At 44.4% G+C, this 17,437-nt stretch overlaps 1 protein-coding gene across 7 annotated transcripts in view; it reads left to right on the top strand.

Annotated features, from left to right (window-relative positions):
• The first annotated feature begins 466 nt into the window (after positions 1 to 466).
• mki67 (marker of proliferation Ki-67) overlaps positions 467 to 17,437 on the top strand; it is a 117,325-nt gene continuing 100,354 nt past the window's right edge. For 5 of the 7 annotated variants that reach the window (XR_011345286.1, XR_011345288.1, XM_069899655.1 and 2 more), the window contains exons 1-8: positions 467 to 528; positions 8,031 to 8,144; positions 8,227 to 8,308; positions 8,394 to 8,509; positions 10,751 to 10,835; positions 12,549 to 12,630; positions 13,790 to 16,123; positions 16,681 to 16,916. Coding sequence is in view for 3 of the 7 variants with exons in the window: in XM_069899655.1 (XP_069755756.1) it covers positions 8,053 to 8,144; positions 8,227 to 8,308; positions 8,394 to 8,509; positions 10,751 to 10,835; positions 12,549 to 12,630; positions 13,790 to 16,123; positions 16,681 to 16,916 (3,027 nt within the window). In the remaining 4 variants the exon portion in view is untranslated. Of the gene's footprint in view, positions 529 to 4,902; positions 4,998 to 8,030; positions 8,145 to 8,226; positions 8,309 to 8,393; positions 8,510 to 10,750; positions 10,836 to 12,548; positions 12,631 to 13,789; positions 16,124 to 16,680; positions 16,917 to 17,437 lie in introns of those variants that run through there. The other 2 variants (XR_011345287.1, XR_011345289.1) reach the window with 2 other exon arrangements.

Below are 17,437 nucleotides of genomic sequence, written 5' to 3'. Positions count from 1 at the left end.
CACCCCATTCCACCCTACTCCACTCCACTCCACCCCATCCTGTTGTGCTCTTTCCCGCATATCCAAACTTCACTCCATTCCATCCCACCCACTCCACCCCATTCCACTCCACTCCACTCCACCCCATCCATTCCATCCCACCCCATCCACCCCATTTCACCCCACTCCACTCCACTCCACCCCATCCATTCCATCCCACCCCATCCACCCCATTCCACCCTACTCCACTCCACTCCACCCCATCCTGTTGTGCTCTTTCCCGCATATTCGGACTTCCCTCACCTGAAACCTGCCTCGGTTCCATCCCTCTCTCGCCGGAGGGGAGACCCCGCCTCCCGCCACTCAACGGCCCCGCTCAAAGCGCAGCGCGAACGGGCCGCCACGCTAAACCCGATTGGCCAATGGCTGTGACGTCACGGGCTCCCAGCCAATCGCTGTTTTGGCGCCGGAATTTGAATTCACCCCCCCCCCCCCCTCCTCTCCCTCCCGGAAGGTTGGAGTAAATGTCGGCGTGTGCGGACGGTTCAGGTGAGGGGTCGGAGCGGGGGGTTTCATATAAGAGCAGGGCCCGCTTTCGGAGCTCGGCTGGGAGAGGGCGGGCAGGCGGGCGGGCGGGCGGGCGGAGGGAGGGAGGGAGGGAGGTGCTGGCGGCCGGAATGGGAATCGGAGCCGGGGCCAGAGTCCGAGTCCGAGTCCGCCAGGAAAGGGGCAGTTAATCGCAGATCGACTGGGCTGCGAGGACCTTTAAAGGCGCGGGTGAAGGGGTCGTCAAACCCCGGGGGGGGGATGGGGGTGGGAGGGGGTGGAGAGACCAGACGTGCCTGATGTCCGATGGCGGTGCGGTTTGACAGGGGTTGGGGGGCGGCGACGGGACCCTGGTTTCCCCCCCCCCCACCGGGGAGGGGGACGGGACCCTGGTGCCCCCCGGGGAGGGGGACGGGGGACGGGACCCTGGTGCCCCCCGGGGAGGGGGACGGGGAAACGGGACCCTGGTGCCCCCCGGGGAGGGGGACGGGTCACTGGTGCCCCCCGGGGAGGGGGACGGTTCACTGGTGCCCCCCGGGGAGGGGGACGGGACCCTGGTGCCCCCCGGGGAGGGGGACGGGTCCCTGGTGCCCCCCGGGGAGGGGGACGGGGGACGGGACCCTGGTGCCCCCCGGGGAGGGGGACGGGACCCTGGTGCCCCCCGGGGAGGGGGACGGGACCCTGGTGCCCCCCGGGGAGGGGGACGGGGGACGGGACCCTGGTGCCCCCCGGGGAGGGGGACGGGGAAACGGGACCCTGGTGCCCCCCGGGGAGGGGGACGGGACCATGGTGCCCCCCGGGGAGGGGGACGGGTCACTGGTGCCCCCCGGGGAGGGGGACGGGTCACTGGTGCCCCCCGGGGAGGGGGACGGGTCACTGGTGCCCCCCGGGGAGGGGGACGGGTCACTGGTGCCCCCCGGGGAGGGGGACGGGTCACTGGTGCCCCCCGGGGAGGGGGACGGGTCACTGGTGCCCCCCGGGGAGGGGGACGGGTCACTGGTGCCCCCCGGGGAGGGGGACGGGTCACTGGTGCCCCCCGGGGAGGGGGACGGGTCACTGGTGCCCCCCGGGGAGGGGGACGGGTCACTGGTGCCCCCCGGGGAGGGGGACGGGTCACTGGTGCCCCCCGGGGAGGGGGACGGGTCACTGGTGCCCCCCGGGGAGGGGGACGGGTCACTGGTGCCCCCCGGGGAGGGGGACGGGTCACTGGTGCCCCCCGGGGAGGGGGACGGGTCACTGGTGCCCCCCGGGGAGGGGGACGGGTCACTGGTGCCCCCCGGGGAGGGGGACGGGTCACTGGTGCCCCCCGGGGAGGGGGACGGGTCACTGGTGCCCCCCGGGGAGGGGGACGGGACCCTGGTGCCCCCCGGGGAGGGGGACGGGACCCTGGTGCCCCCCGGAGCCCCCCGGTGAGGGGGACGGGTCCCTGGAGCCCCCCGGGGAGGGGGACGGGACCCCGGTGCCCCCAGGGGACGGTGGACGGGACCCCGGTGCCCCCCGGGGAGGGGGACGGGGGACGGGACCCCGGTGCCCCCCGGGGAGGGGGACGGGGGACGGGACCCCGGTGCCCCCCGGGGAGGGGGACGGGGGACGGGACCCCGGTGCCCCCCGGGGAGGGGGACGGGGGACGGGACCCCGGTGCCCCCCGGGGAGGGGGACGGGGGACGGGACCCCGGTGCCCCCCGGGGAGGGGGACGGGGGACGGGACCCCGGTGCCCCCCGGGGAGGGGGACGGGGAACAGGATGCTGGTGCCCCCCCCGGGGAGCGGGATGGGGGACGCGACCCTGGTGCCCCCCGGGGAGGGTGACGGGGGACGCGACCCTGGTGCCCCCCGGGGAGGGGGACGGGGGAACGGGACCCTGGTGCCCCCCGGGGAGGGGGACGGGGGAACGGGACCCTGGTGCCCCCCGGGGAGGGGGACGGGGGAACGGGACCCTGGTGCCCCCCGGGGAGGGGGACGGGACCCTGGTGCCCCCCGGGGAGGGGGACGGGACCCTGGTGCCCCCCGGGGAGGGGGACGGGACCCTGGTGCCCCCCGGGGAGGGGGACGGGACCCTGGTGCCCCCCGGGGAGGGGGACGGGGGACGGGACCCTGGTGGCCCCCCCCGGGGACGGGGACTGGACCCTGGCGCCCCCCCGGGGACGGGGACAGGATGGGACCCTGGCGCCCCCCCGGGGACGGGGACAGGACGGGACCCTGGTGCCCCCCGGGGAGGGGGACGGGACCCTGGTGCCCTCCGGGGTGGGGGACGGGACCCTGGTGCCCCCCAGCGTGGGGGTTGGGGGACACCAAGGTCCCTTCATTGTGCCCTTCAATGTTTTGATCCTATCCCACCCATTGGAAAAGGTTGTGTGGTGTGTGGGAGGTTTGAGAGCCCCACATCACATGCCTCACCATCCAGCTCTTTTCCTCGAGGAACAGATGAGAAAGGGCTGTTTCTGGGCTGCTCTGCTCTGTGGTTCAAGGTCTCCGCCAAGGGGTGCCTGTCCCAACTTGTACCGAGTGGCCCGAGAATGTCTGACTAGCCCTAAGCAGGCACAGGACTTGTGGGGGAGGGGGTCCTCGGAGCAGCACCAGTTGCTCTAGGTTTCTGGGTAGGGGTGCTGGGCTCTCTGCCTTAAGCTAGACCAAAGTTACCTTACACTCTTACACACTTTTTAGAGCATCTTACACTCCGTATTACGTGGCAAGACTGGAACCTTTGGTCTGGGGGGTGAATGTGTCAATGCCATGCTCTGGTCGACCCTTGGCTGGGTATTTCCTCACCTGATCTCTGACTCAGTTGTAGTAAGAACCAGCCACAGACAGGCAGCCTTTCGTCCTTGATTTTGTTTCTCCTCCCAAAGGCTGGAGGAGCTCAGGCTGGTTGCTCAGGTGGGACAGGAAGCAGGAGGAATGAGATATGTTGGGAGGTGATTGGCTCAATATCTTGGAGCAACCCACAAAATAGTGCAGAAACTTGGCAGGCGAGGCAGAATGCATGAAAGGCAAGAGACTCGATTCATCAGGACTGGGGATTTGGTTTCTTTGGCTACCTTTAAAATAGATAGGGTCCTCCAGTGCCTTCCTGTGGGTGCCTCCTCCATTCAGATTCCCACCATCGGTGGAGATTAAGTAATTTTTAAAATAATTTTTGAGATCAATGGTAGTTTCCTTTCTCCAGCTACTTTTTTTTCTATCAGAATAAGAGCACTGGAGTGTCCATATTGGTGTTCCTGTTTTGGGTGATGTAGCCTGCCAATTGAAATCTACTGAGGGCTTTACTGTGGGGATGTTGGGTTGAGAGTGGATGGTGACGTTGGTGCATTTATCCCACCAATGAATCTGGAGTTTTTTTGCAGAAAGTGTATCAATCCTGTCCTTGTTTTAAAACCCATGTTTTAGTATAAAGTGGACTGTTGTAACTGATAGACCAGTTTGAGTTGTATATCACCTGTTCCAATATATAATCTGGTTACATTTACAACCAGATGAAAATGCTTTTTTTTTCACTGACGCCCTGAGGTACTATGAGAAAGTTCATTTCGTGTGCAGTCCAGCTAATGAAACTACACGGTACAGCAATCGAAACACAATGGAGTATAGAATGTAAGGAAAGATCAGTTGGAATAGAGCAAAGGCAGCATTATGTGTCTGTTTAGGGCATCGATAACAGCTGGAAAGAAACTCAGATTTATTGTCAGACAACATACATGATACAACCCTGAGATTCTTTTTCCTATGGGTGAGGCAGAATTACCACTTACTGGAAAATTACCTCTTAATGCAAAAAAAAACTATGTACACATGCAAAAGGAAAGAAAACAACGTGCCAAAGTAAGAGTCCTTAAATGAGTCCTTGATTGAGTTTGTTATGGAGGGGTAGCAGCTGTTCCTGAACCTGGTGAGTCTTGTGGCACCTTTACCTCTTTCTTGATAGTAACATTGAAAACAGTGTGTGTGTGCTGGATGGTGTAGATCCTTGATGATTGCTGCTGCTTTGATGGCAGCGTTCCCATAAATGTTCTCGATGGTATGGAGGATTTTTTTGCCTGTGATGCCCTGGAGTGTCCGCTATCCTGCAAGGCTTTGAGCTCCGAAGTATTGGTGTCCACTTAACAGATTGTGATGCAGTAGGTCAGCAGACATCCCCCCCACACATCTGGAGAGGTTTGCGAGGGTTTCCGATGTCATACCAAACCTCTGCAAAATCCTGAACTCCCAAACTGCCCATGAATTCACAATCGTGAAGGGAGGAAAGGGTGAAATGAGTCTTAAGGTTTTGGCTTTTTTGTTGTTGTTGAAGAAACAGGAAGTGTAGGTGGGGGGGGGTGGGTTGGTTGAGGGGGATTGTGTTATGGTATGAACTGCACTGACAACACTCTGTGCACTTCCTTTTTTTGAAAATTTTATTTATCATTTGCATCAATGCAAACATGAACTCAGAAAAAGAATTAGATAACTCTGATTTTTCATCTGTATTTAACATGGGTAAGTTAACCTGTTGTAAATATTCCTTTTTTCCCATCTTTCAAAATTCTGATTGATATAGTTTGTTTATAAAAATTCATAAAAATTATTGATTTCTTGCATCTTGTAAGTGACTTGACCAGTTTTTTTCTTTGCTGCAATTATTGTTCTGGAAACTTGTTCAATTTTTAACTGTCATACTAATACTGTGAGCTCTTTCACCTATTTCGTAATACTTCTGATACGTTCACATTACATCTCTTTCTACCCTTTCGGTTTGTATTGTATTAAATCTCAATTTCTTTGATTCCAAACATCTTTTTTTCTCATCATTTTTTGCATATGTAATTCCTTCTCTGATTTCAATATTTATTTTCCCAACTGGTCTACCTCTTTAATATGTTCTTTCTTTATTTTAGAAGTATAACTTATTATTTGACTTCATACTCTGTGTGCTTCCTTGAGGTCTTGGAGAGCGCTGTTGCTGTATCACACAGTGATGCATTGTAAAAGTTGTTAAGAGACACTGCTGACCTACAGAATTTCCTTGGGCTTCTGAGGAAGTAGAGGCTTTCTTGGTCATCATGTCAATGGTTGGACCAGGGTGGGTTGTTAGCGATTTGTATCAATGAGAACACTCTTGGTGCCATTGATACAGCTAGGGGGCTTAGTTCCACCTATCTTTCAGAAGTCTTTCCTTCGTCTTGCTGATGTTGAGGGAGAGATTGTTGTCACTGGTCCCTCTATTTCCCTTCTATATTCCAATTTGCATCGTTTGCGATCAAGCCCTGTGATGCTGATTTTGTCTGCAAGTTTATAGATGGAGTTTGGCCATAGTCAGGTATGTACAGGAAGTGCAGTTAGGCACTTGGTGCACAGCCTGGCGAGGTACCGGTGTTAATGGTGGAGATGTTTTAACAATCCTCACGCTTGCAGTTTACATGACAGATGTTGTGGTTCCAGGTGCCAAGGCCTTGAAGTTTAGGGATAAGTTTATTTGTTGTGAAGGTGGAGCTTTAATCAATGAAGTTTGAGTTTGAGGTCTCGTCTTCAAAAGCTCATTATCCCAAAGTAGCCAAAATGGTGTACTTAGCTATAAATCTCTACCTTCCATGAGAAATTGCTTTTGACATGTGGGAAGTGGTTTCTTTATTCTAAGTATACGACAGGGTGACTATGTTGTGTATTTTAGGGAGATGGAAATGATACAGGCTGGATCCCCAATTGACAGGGCGTGACTAGAAGTGAAGTGAACTGCAAGGATTTGTGTGGTGGGGAAAACTCAAATACTTACAATTTTCCAATGGATTCAGAAGCAAGGGGAAACATTCAAATTTCGGAAGTAGAGAATTTGAACTGTAGATGTACTAAACAAATATGATATGGATTTCAGTGCAGATATACTTAAATATTAAAATGTTTCAAATGCTGAAGATTAAAAGACAGTATTCATGTGTGTCGATAATGAAGAGGTGAGACTATACTAATGAAATGCACATCCTGATATTGGAGGAAGTAGTTGTGGCATATCTGCAGGGTGTTTCATGGTTGATAAGAGGTATTGACATGCAGAACTATGTCCACATTTTAAATTGAGTGAAGAAATCACAGAAAATATGGCTATATTCTCTGGAATTTGAGGAAGATTTGGAATAAGTTTTTCTGAAATTATGGAACTCTGATAGAGTAGTTGGAGTTTGTGACAATCAAAATTCTGACAATAAGTTGAATTGGGAAACTTCCACAAGCAGGAGAAAAAAGTCAGTTTGGAACCCTTTTCAATAGATGGAAATTGATTCAAGGTTGATTAATAAGGATTTTATGATGTGAGACAAAGGCAGATGTGTTTATAGATCATATAATCTAATTGAAAGGAGGTGCATGTTCGAGGTTCCTGTGGAACTGTGACCATCTACCACTCTCGGTTCACACACAGCCTGTTTATTTTGAATTTCAAGTTGGGCTGCCTTTACTCTGAGAGATGTTTTGGAGCTATGTCTGTAGTTGTGTCATATCTGCTTTGCCTGTCCTCAAGTCAGAATTGTTTTCTTATATATATAAAAAGTTCACTATAGTGTAATTGGAATGAAGAAGAACTTCAGTAGCAGGTTTGAAAATGGCTCCTTAAACCCTGACTATTGCACCCAAACAAAACAGGTACCATTATGTACATGCTCTGCGGCCTCAGCACGTAGGGTATAAAATGACGGCTGCCAATAATTCCTTGTGATTATAACATGGCAACTAACAGCAAAATCTTCCCTTTTGATTGAAACTGTTATAAATTTATTGCAATGCAAACAGCAGAAATGTAGGTAAGTTAACTTCACTAGATCTTCTGTAATTTCATCTCACTTTTTATGAATAAACTGCCTACCGTGAGTATTTCAAGGATTGACACTTGGAGTTGATGGATTTGTATCAAAGCATTGTGGTTTCAATGGACCAAACTATTGCCTCTGGTGACTTTTATAATAGTGTTGATCTTTGTTACCAGCACTTTGCCATTACACTCTGCAATGTATCTATTTAAACCAATGAACCACCCACCACCTCAGATTTCCCAACATTTAGAAACATTTAGTGGGTTCATTGAAATATTATTTTGAGTGCATGACCATGACAAACTTTTCTATCTAAAGGAAAAGCTTCTATGACAGCAAGTGAGCTTGGATGCCTGCTGTCCCACAATTGATCTAATTCCTGAGTAGGTTCATTTGGAGGGCCTATACTACATTGCTTCTCTCTCTACTTGGGTGCATTACCTTTCACCTTCCCATCACCACCACTCAACTGAAAATTGGTTTCCCAGTGAAGAATTCCTGGGACTCCACTGCATTGCAAATGTTTTCCACTGCTAGTTGATCAATGAGCCCAAGTGGCTAACTGTTCATTGGAGGATTCCATTGCTTCCCCTCCCACCCCTACTCTGACCATTAAAGTAGCTTCATTGCGAAATGCAGTTATTCTAAGTATGTTGTATTAACATTAGACTGAGTAAGAGATATAGAAGTATTTTCAGTGCAGCTACTAACCTTTATAAAATGTTTGCAGGTAAGAAAATATCGTCAGAAACATGTCCCTCTACGGTAAAATTATAGTTATCAAGCGTACTGGAACAGATGGATACAATTATCCTTTGACATCATCTTCATGTTTGTTTGGAAGGTAAGGCCGTCGTGTTGCATTTACAGTTCTAAATGCTACTCTTCTTAGGCATCAATTTATTTATCCATTTGTTTTCTTATAGGAAAACAGAATGTGATGTGCGTATCCAGTTGCCTCATGTTTCAAAAGAACATTGTAAGCTTGAAGTGAATGAAAATAATGAGGTGATTTCTTTATAACTGAACTTTATTTACTGCCCTTTATTTACTGCCCTGCATTTAATACCTTTTGATATTGTTTCCTTTTCAGGTTATTCTAATTAATTTGAGTGAAGTGAATCAAACGCTGTTAAATGGTAAAGTAGTACGTCATTCGGAGCGTCTAAAACATCGCGATACATTCACGGTTATTGATCGCTCTTTCAGGCAAGTAGTAGCCAAGCTCGCTCTGGTGAATAGTCCTTTATTACTGATTGATGGACAATATTAATGTAGCTTCAGACATCCAAATTTTGTAATTATATGATCGATAATGTTTAAATTTTATTGATAGTTGCCCGTTGCTTTCATGCTATTGTGTTCAGGCATCATAAAAGAACAATGCCTTTACATTTCCTTGTGTCATATATTTAAGTGTTTATTTTAGTTGAAACCCTGATCATGTGCCAATGTCAACTAATGTGTTAATTCATTATTATTCATTGTTATTAATCAAATGCTACTCACAATTAAATGCATGGCAAAAACAGCAGTAAGTGAAATTTTGTGTGTAAGTACTATCAATATGGCAAAAAGTTGGTATAAGGATTGGCAATATTGTAAAATTGGGGAGTTGGTGTGATTATTTTATTTGGAAATATTAATGGGCTTTGAGTTAAATTTTGAAATGAATTTACAATCAAGACTTTTTGTACCAATGTGAATATTTGATATTCACATATTTTAAGTGTTATTTTGCAAACATGAAGTTCATTTAAAAAAAATCAGGAATATAGGTAGTAGTTCCAACACAAATAAGGTGAGCCATCACTTCAAATAAGTGAGATTACTGATTAAAAGTACTCAGTACTCTTAAGTGGAAAATGGGTTATTTCGAGAAACTTCAAGGAAAGTTGGAATCTTTTTTCACCATTTTTCAAAACTTGTTAAATACTTGCCTTTAATTGTTCATATTTACTGTATGAGGAGTGGCTAATTGAGATTCAGATAGCAACTAAAACTGAATAAAACATTAGGATTGAATTTGTTTTATTTTTTTTAAACAGGAAAGGTTAGGCCATTTACCATTTCTACTGTATTTTTCTGATTCCTTGTGTGGTTGGGTGCAGAGTTGAATGAATGAATTTGTCATGTAACTAAGCACAATGTACAGATGCACTAAAAATTATTGATGTAGCTCCACAAATATGTAAAATATAATAAAACAAGCATCAACTTTTGGTTGATGCTGATTGTATTTCATTGGCAGGTTTACTGGTACAATAAATTACAGCATGGGTCACAGTAAATGGAAGGGCACTGAGGAGAGCAGAGGGATCTGGGAATACAGATACATTGTTCCCTGAAGGTGGCGTCGTAGGCGGACAGGGTTGTAAAGAATGCTTTTGGCATCTTGACCTTTATAAATCAAAGTATTGAATATCGGAGTTGGGATGCTATGTTGAAGTTGTTTAAGACATTGCTGAGGCCAATAAAGAGTGCAGAGAAGATTTATTAAGATGTTGCCAGGTCTTCAGGAATTGAGATACAGGGAAAGGTTAAACAGTTCAGGACTTTATTCCTTGGAATGAAGAAGAGTGAAGGGAGATTTAATAGAAGTTTATAAGATTGAGAGGTATAGATACAGTGAATGCGAGTTAGCTTTTTGCACTTAGATTGGAGGAGATGTGTATGAGAGGACATGGCTTTAGGGTGAAAGGTTTAGGCAGTTCTTTTCACAGAGTGGTGGGAGCTGCCATCTGACATGAATGCGGGCTTGATCTTGAGTTTTAAGAATACTTTGGATAGATCTGTGGATGGGAGAGGTCTGGAGGATTATGGAATGGGGAGCAGGTTTTTGGGACTAGCTAAATAATGGTCAGTGCAGACTAGAAGGGATGTATGGCTTGTTTTCTGTGCTGTAACATTCTATGGTTCTATGGATAAAAGATGGTAAATACAAAAAGGACAAATATTTTCAGTTGTATTTAGTGTCAAAAAAGTGGGTGTTACAATGATGCAGGCAGATCTCTTGTGGTCCTGGAGTAGTGTTCTAAAGTAGTACCAGGAGGTTGAAGAGTCTGATTGTTGGAAGAACAGTTATTGAAACTGGAGGTGCTGGGCTTCAGGCTTCTGTACTTTCGGTCTAAAGGTAGTAATGAGAAAAGAGTATGGGGTGGCGGGGGGTCCTGTTATGACTTTAGCTGTTTTCTTCAGGCAGTGCCTTGTGTCATTATCTTCAATGAAAGGAGTGTTTCTCCTTTCACAGAATGTATGGACTGATTTCTTTTAGTTTTCTAAACATGTGATGCAATGTTAACTGATGCTTTGTTCCATAATCAAAGTGGCATGGTTACTGGTTGATGCAGTTTCTGTTCATTCATTTGTAGCTTCTGCCAATGCATGCAATGTGGTTCACTTAATGGGACAAATATGGAAATTAATTTATTCTAACCTTTTAATAATTAGATTTGAGTACCCTTTGGATTCGGTGCACAATACTAGCCCAAGGAAAAAGCGGAATTCATCAACTTCGAAGACTGAAACCTTGCAAGTATGTGCATACCTTTTTCATGTGAGAAAAGGAAAGGAGTACTGGTTGTTTAATTTTTGGTCCTTGTAATATTTTACGAAGTATTTGCTTTGTATTTTCATATAAAAATATGGTTTATTTACTGCCAAGTTTCTACTGCAGTTTAATCCTGTTGATTGTTTTAGCAAAATGCCTGCGAATGTTTGTACCTGGTAGGCTGACTTCCATGTATTTAGGGCAGTGCAGTATAGCAGAGCACAGGATATTGTATGGTTCTTAGTTCAATACAAATTGCATTTCGATGTTATTTCAAGGATGATATTTCTTAGTTTGTTGGTCACAAGGTATGGCAAAGCTGGTTTAATGGTCTCAGGGTTACTCGGTTACAATTTTATCTAAATTAATTGGTATTCTATTGGAGCTATTCTGTCAAGCATTAGACAACGACTTAACTTTTTCAAGAGATCAAGTGATTTTTTAAAAATCAAGCTGCAATTTGAATAATATTTATACAGACATGAAGGTTTGGTGCTTGGTGATTAGTAAGGGATAGCTTTAGGTGGTATGTGGGTGGGATGGGAAGGTTGAGAATCACTGCTCTAGACCCCATTGTTACTGAAATATTTTGCTTGAGAAAAATTGTCATTGGCCCATTTCCTTTGGAGTTATGGAACCGTACACATAATGAGTTAATTAGGTACAATTAAAACAGTGATTTTCAAACTTTTTCTTTCCATGCATATACCATAATCTCTTATCGTCTATGGCACAGATCATCTATGGCTTAGGGAATACTTAAAGTAGTATGTGAGTGGAAAGAAAAAGGTTGAGAACCTCTGGCCTAATTACTTGCAGAAATGGCTAACTTTATTATTGAGAACCACTCATCTAGACATAGATGGTAAGTTGGGCTTCAGTCCATTTTCACAAACAAATGATCCATAACTTTTTTTTGATTTTAGTGCCATTGCTATCAACAATATCTTAGGACATTGCCTTCGTTCTGAAAGTTAACTGCACTGATAAACATTGGTTAAGTGCAGTTCAGAGGCTAGTGTATTCTAGAGAATGGCCTTCCTTCTGGCATTTTCATGGCATTTTAGGAGTGATGAAAAACCATTTATCCTGATGAATACAAATTCATCAACACTTGCAGTCCAGTATCATTTAGAACAGTGGTTTGCATGAATGATTTCCTTCCTTAATATTTACTCCTCTTGCCACCTCATGTCATTTGCAAAAATAAACTCCCGATGTGCATTGTAGCTGGCAGAAAGGAGAGGTATTCACTGGAGGTTCTCCCCTCTCTGGATTGTTGCAGACATGTTTATAAATTGAAGCAAATTTCTATACTTCACAGCGTCGTAGGAGTGCAACCAACATTTAAATTATGATGGTGCCAAAAGACCAGACATCACTGGCAACAAAATGCTCCAACAAGCTTCATGCAAAATCTTTTATTTGAAAATTTTTGAATATTTGCTGGAAATCCTGGAGAGATGTTGAGGATATTCTCTCCTCTGCATCTTAAATCATTTTCTATGAAACTGTTTACTTCTCGTTCCATTTTGCACAGAATTAGTATTTGTCACCCTTTTGAAGGTTGGCATTGTATTTTTTTTATTTTGAATGATAGGTCCTTGGAAATTATCCTCAATGATTGGAAATGTTTCATTTCTCCTTGTGCCAAAGCACACTTAATCCATTCTTAATAGGATAATATTTTAATTGCAGGTTCTTCATGTTCAGCAGGAGTTGGATGATAAATCACAATCTTCTATTATAGATGATTCATCCACTAGTGGACATAAATCTGGTTGGTATTTCTTGTTCTGTATGTAATTTTATTCATTTAATCTGTTTGTGTGGTCTGGATGTGTTTTTATCAGACATTTATGCTTTGCAGTTTATTTTTGTGATCCAGTTTCAAAGTTTAAGTAGGCACCAGAAAGATTACCATTTGGTCTCCATCCCAGAAGTGATGGGAGTGAGCCATGTCTTCACATAGACCTGTTAGATGTAGTTTTGTTTTGGGATTTTGACCTAATAATGATGAAGAAACGACAGTACATGTCTCGATTAGGATGATGCGCACCTTGTAGTGACCCACATACCAACGTGAACCAGACCCCAAAACGGCAGATGTGCTGTGGAAAACACGGTAGATTGACCTGCATCCAACACGGGGTTATATCTGGGCTGATGGCATCATTAATAACATCACTTCCTGTCTATTTGACAGGCAATGATGTATACAAGCCCAGCATGCAAGCCTGCAGGTGTCAGTCTTGCACGAGACCCCAGAGCGTGTCCATTGATTTCCCAGCACATACATCAACTCCACAAAATGTGTGTATGTTACACATACAGGGGGTCAGAAGCTCAGATGGGTGGCATCACGTTTGTAGCGTCTCGAGCTCCTTCAGGTGGCTGAGGTGAGGATTCATGTATGGGGGAAAGGGAACCCCAGTGAGTGGGCAACCAGGGCCAAAAATGGGGGTGGGGGTTGACTTTTACACGGTATCGATTATTACACACATTATGCAATACTTGGTTGTTATCTTAGGATTCTGATTCTACCTCCTTTCCCTGAATTTGCAGGAGAGAAATTTTGCAGTTTGCTTTTGAATATTGTTTCATTATTAATTTTGCGGCTCCTTCAGCTAATTCAAATATTTAGTAAGTCCATTTTGACTAGAATGTCATTTGTGGAAAATTTGAAACAATTTGTGGTTTACAAAAGTGCCCTAAGTTTTCTAAATATTTTTCCAGAAAATTATGATTCCTGATAGCTACTTCTTTTGTTACCTTGGGTTACTTTACTAGAATTGTATTGAAGATGAGACCCACCAGGAGAAATACTGAATTCTTGAACTTGTGTTCAGAGAACACAAACCTTGCTTCTGCACTTCTTTGATTTAAATTTGTTAAAAATAAACTTTGGTTTCTCTGTTAAATTTTATCTTTTTAATTAGACAAGGATAAAGACTTCAGAGTACCAATAAAATCTCCAAAGGTTACACCAAATGGAAGGGAAGATCCTGCGCTACAGAATCGGCAAAGGAGTTTCACAAAATTACTTGATGGGAAAACTGCAGGCCCAGAAAATGCATCTCCTTTCAGCAAACTTTATGAAATGGTCAAGCAGCAGGCCACAAAGCCCACTCAGAGGAAACCAAACCAAGTTGATAGGTCTGCATCAGATGAAGAAAGCAATACTGACTTGATGAAGCAAATAAGTATTCCAGCAAAGGAATCCAATGTCAAAATTTCCCAAGATGATAGAAATCCTCCAGCATCAGAAAGCGAAAGAATGTCAAGGAGGATATGCAAGATTAGACATGAAGAGGGAATGATGGCAAAAGACGAAAATGAAGAAATGAGGGAACTGAATCCTCAAATTGAAGATATTGCAAATGCAAACTTTTCAATATCAACTGGTGACATAAATACTCTCAAAAATACAGAACAGCCATTTTCTGTAGCAAAGATTATGTCGGTAATACCCTTATCAAATGGTGGAAAGGGGAAAGAACAAATTAATGACAAAACGTCTAAAAGCACACCAAAAGCAAAATCCAAGAGTCAATTTATCAAGTGCAAATCGTTAACTTTGGATGCAACACCAAAGAAATTTGAAGAGATTCTTGAGCCTTCACGAGAAAAAAGAAAAAGTGTAGTTGTGCATAACACAACTTTTGAATCTCCACGCACACCTGGTAACGTAGAGAAGAAAAAGGATGAAATTCCAAAAATGTTTGTTGGAGAGTCATTGCAATGCAAAAATGAGAATGGGGCAGATATTGAGTCGGAGAAACCTGAATCTACAAACTTCTCAGAACCTTCAGTGACAAAATTTGGGAAAGAAAATAACTTGGTGGGCACACCAGTTGGAAAAGATGATGAAAAGTTTGACACTCCCAAAAGCAGAGGTAGACCATCGTTAGGTAAAAATGGGGATGGTACAGGGATTGAGTCAGAGCAAGTAGAATCTACATATACCTTGAAATCTTCAGCTGCAAATTCAGGCATTGCAAATGATTCAGTAAACAAGGGATTCACACCAGTTAAAACAAGTGAGAAGGTTGTCACCCTCAAAAGACGGAGCCGGTCATCATTACGTAATAACAAAGTGGATGGTACAAATATTGACTCAGAGATGGGTGAACCAATAAAATTTTCGGAACTTTCCACTGCAAAATTTGGGATGGAAAATAATTTGCTTGGTATGGAATGCACATCAGTTAGAAAAATTGGGGAAAAGTTTGACACTCCCAAAAGACGAAGCAGATCATCGTTACCTAAAAGTATAGAAGGTGTGTGTATTGAATCAGAGCAAGTTCAATTCACAAATTTCTTAAAATCTTCCAATGCAAAGTTAGGCATGGATAGTAATACAGTCAAGATGAATCTTGTGCCTGTTAAAATAGGTGAGGAACAGGTTGATACCCCGAAAAGACGTGGCCGATCATCATTATGTAAGAAAAGTGAGGATGGTGCGGAATCTACAAATGCTTTGAAGTCGTCAGTTGCCAATTCAGGCATGCCAAATAATACAGGCAACAATGGACTTGCGCTGGTCAAAATAGATGACACAAAAGTTCATACCCCCAAAAGTCGAAGGTCATTGCATAATAAAAATATAGGAAGTGCAGGTGGTGACTTGGAACAAGATGAATCTATAAGTGTAATGGAATCTTCAGCTGAAAAATTAATGAAGAAAAATAATTCCATCAGTACAGGTCATCTAGCAGACAACATCGATGAGGAAAAGTTTAGATCTGCCAAAACAAGAGGTAGGCCATCGTTATGTAACAAACAAGTGGAAGCAGCAGATACTCACTCAGAGCCAACAGAATTTACAAATGTTTCCGAGCGTTCAGCTGCAAAATTATGGGGGGAGATTAAATCAATCGGCATTGGTTGCACCCAAGTTAAAATGGATGAAGGGAAACCTGGCACATCCAAAAGACGAAGCAGATCATTATGTCTCAAAAATGTGGATATTCAAGAAGGGAAGGCTGCATCCGCAGAGGTTTTGGCGTCTCCAATTACTGCAAAATCAGAATTAGAAGATAAATTATTGGAAATGCAGCATGCTGGAACCCTCAGAAGTCAAGGTAGATTGTCACCATGCGAGGTTCCTTCAATGTCAGAGTCTCCTGTGCAGAGAGGTGGCAGCTCTCCCTCTTCACTGTTTCAGCATGTCAAAAAGAGGGAAAGTAATGTGGTTGAAGAAAACTTGAAGGGAAAGAATCTGACCTCCAGAAGTCCACAACAAGATTTGACCAATAAACAAACTGAGGAAAGTAAGTTGATGCACAAATTGTTTATCTCCATTTCACCAAAATGGACAGCTAAATATTTTATTTTATGTTGTAAAATTTATGTGGATTCTATGAATCTGACTTGAACAATTAGATCTCTTTATTTGTAGGTGCTTTGGAATCAAAGAATCTCCCTGCTTTAGGTGAAATTTTTAGATCTGTATTTAAAATGAGGGTAAAAATGCTTTTTTATGCATATTGTATGATTACTGAATTTTTAAAATTAAAGTCAATAGAATCTAATTTTCAAAGTGAGGTTCAACTCTAGGCTGAGTGCTTGAAAATGGAATTGGTACTGATGGATAGTGTTAACAGTAATATAGATAGCCTGATATAGGCTAGATCGGCTGAAATGTTTGAAGTTCAACTTCTACTGTATTACATGTGCCTTCGTTGAAGATCAGAATTGATATTGCTTGTGAAAAATATTTTACACTGATTAAGTTTTCATGCCTATAAACATACTCAATTATTCCAAAAGCATCAAAATATTTTAATATTACAGATTCATTTTGACCTTTTTTATTTTTGCTTTTTAGAGGTTCCACGCTTATCCAAAAAACGCACAAGTGAAAATGAAAATCTGGTCCGAAAGAGAAAGAGAGTCTCTTTTGGTGTAAACTTGAGTCCAGAAGTATATGATAAGCATATGCCACCGTGCTCTCCTCTGCGAAAGGGGGGCACTCCAACCCGAGTGAGCACGCCATTTCGACTGGCACCTTGCGCGGTGTCGAAACGCAAATCTTCTATAGGAATAAACACGTGTACAATTCAGGTAATTTTTAATATGCATGTGGAGTTATAAAAGTTCAGCCAGAAGGTTTGAATGGATAATGTAGAAAACAGAAGAGGATCGAATTGGTTCTGGCTTTATTCAAAAAATTTGATGCAGTTTTATGTGTGGAATAATAATGGAAACAAACTAAATAGCTTTCTATATCATTTAATAGTTTATCTCTAAAGTGCATTGGTTTTCCACGTAGGACTTCACAAAGAGTGCTTATATAGAATTCTATGTTCCTGTTTTCCCCACAGCACCATCCAGTGTCTTCAATTGGGTATAAAACTAATAAACTTTTGATACTAGTATGTTGATCACCACCTTGTGGCAAGAATCTAGCATGACCACACTTGTGGAGTTGAGAATATTTTAGTTTTGAGTTGAAGTTAGATGTTTATGGTTAGTGTAGTAGTTAGCTCAAGGTTGTAACAGTGGAGTGACCGGAGTTTGAATCCAGCATTGTCTGTAATGAGTTTGTAAGTTCTCCCCATGTCTGTGGATTTCCTCCTCGTGCT

The sequence above is a fragment of the Narcine bancroftii genome, chromosome 10 (genome assembly GCF_036971445.1).
Source record: "Narcine bancroftii isolate sNarBan1 chromosome 10, sNarBan1.hap1, whole genome shotgun sequence".
NCBI lineage: Eukaryota > Metazoa > Chordata > Chondrichthyes > Torpediniformes > Narcinidae > Narcine > Narcine bancroftii.
The sequence above is the reverse complement of the archived record's forward strand: the minus strand, read 5'-3'. Positions and strand labels throughout refer to the sequence as shown.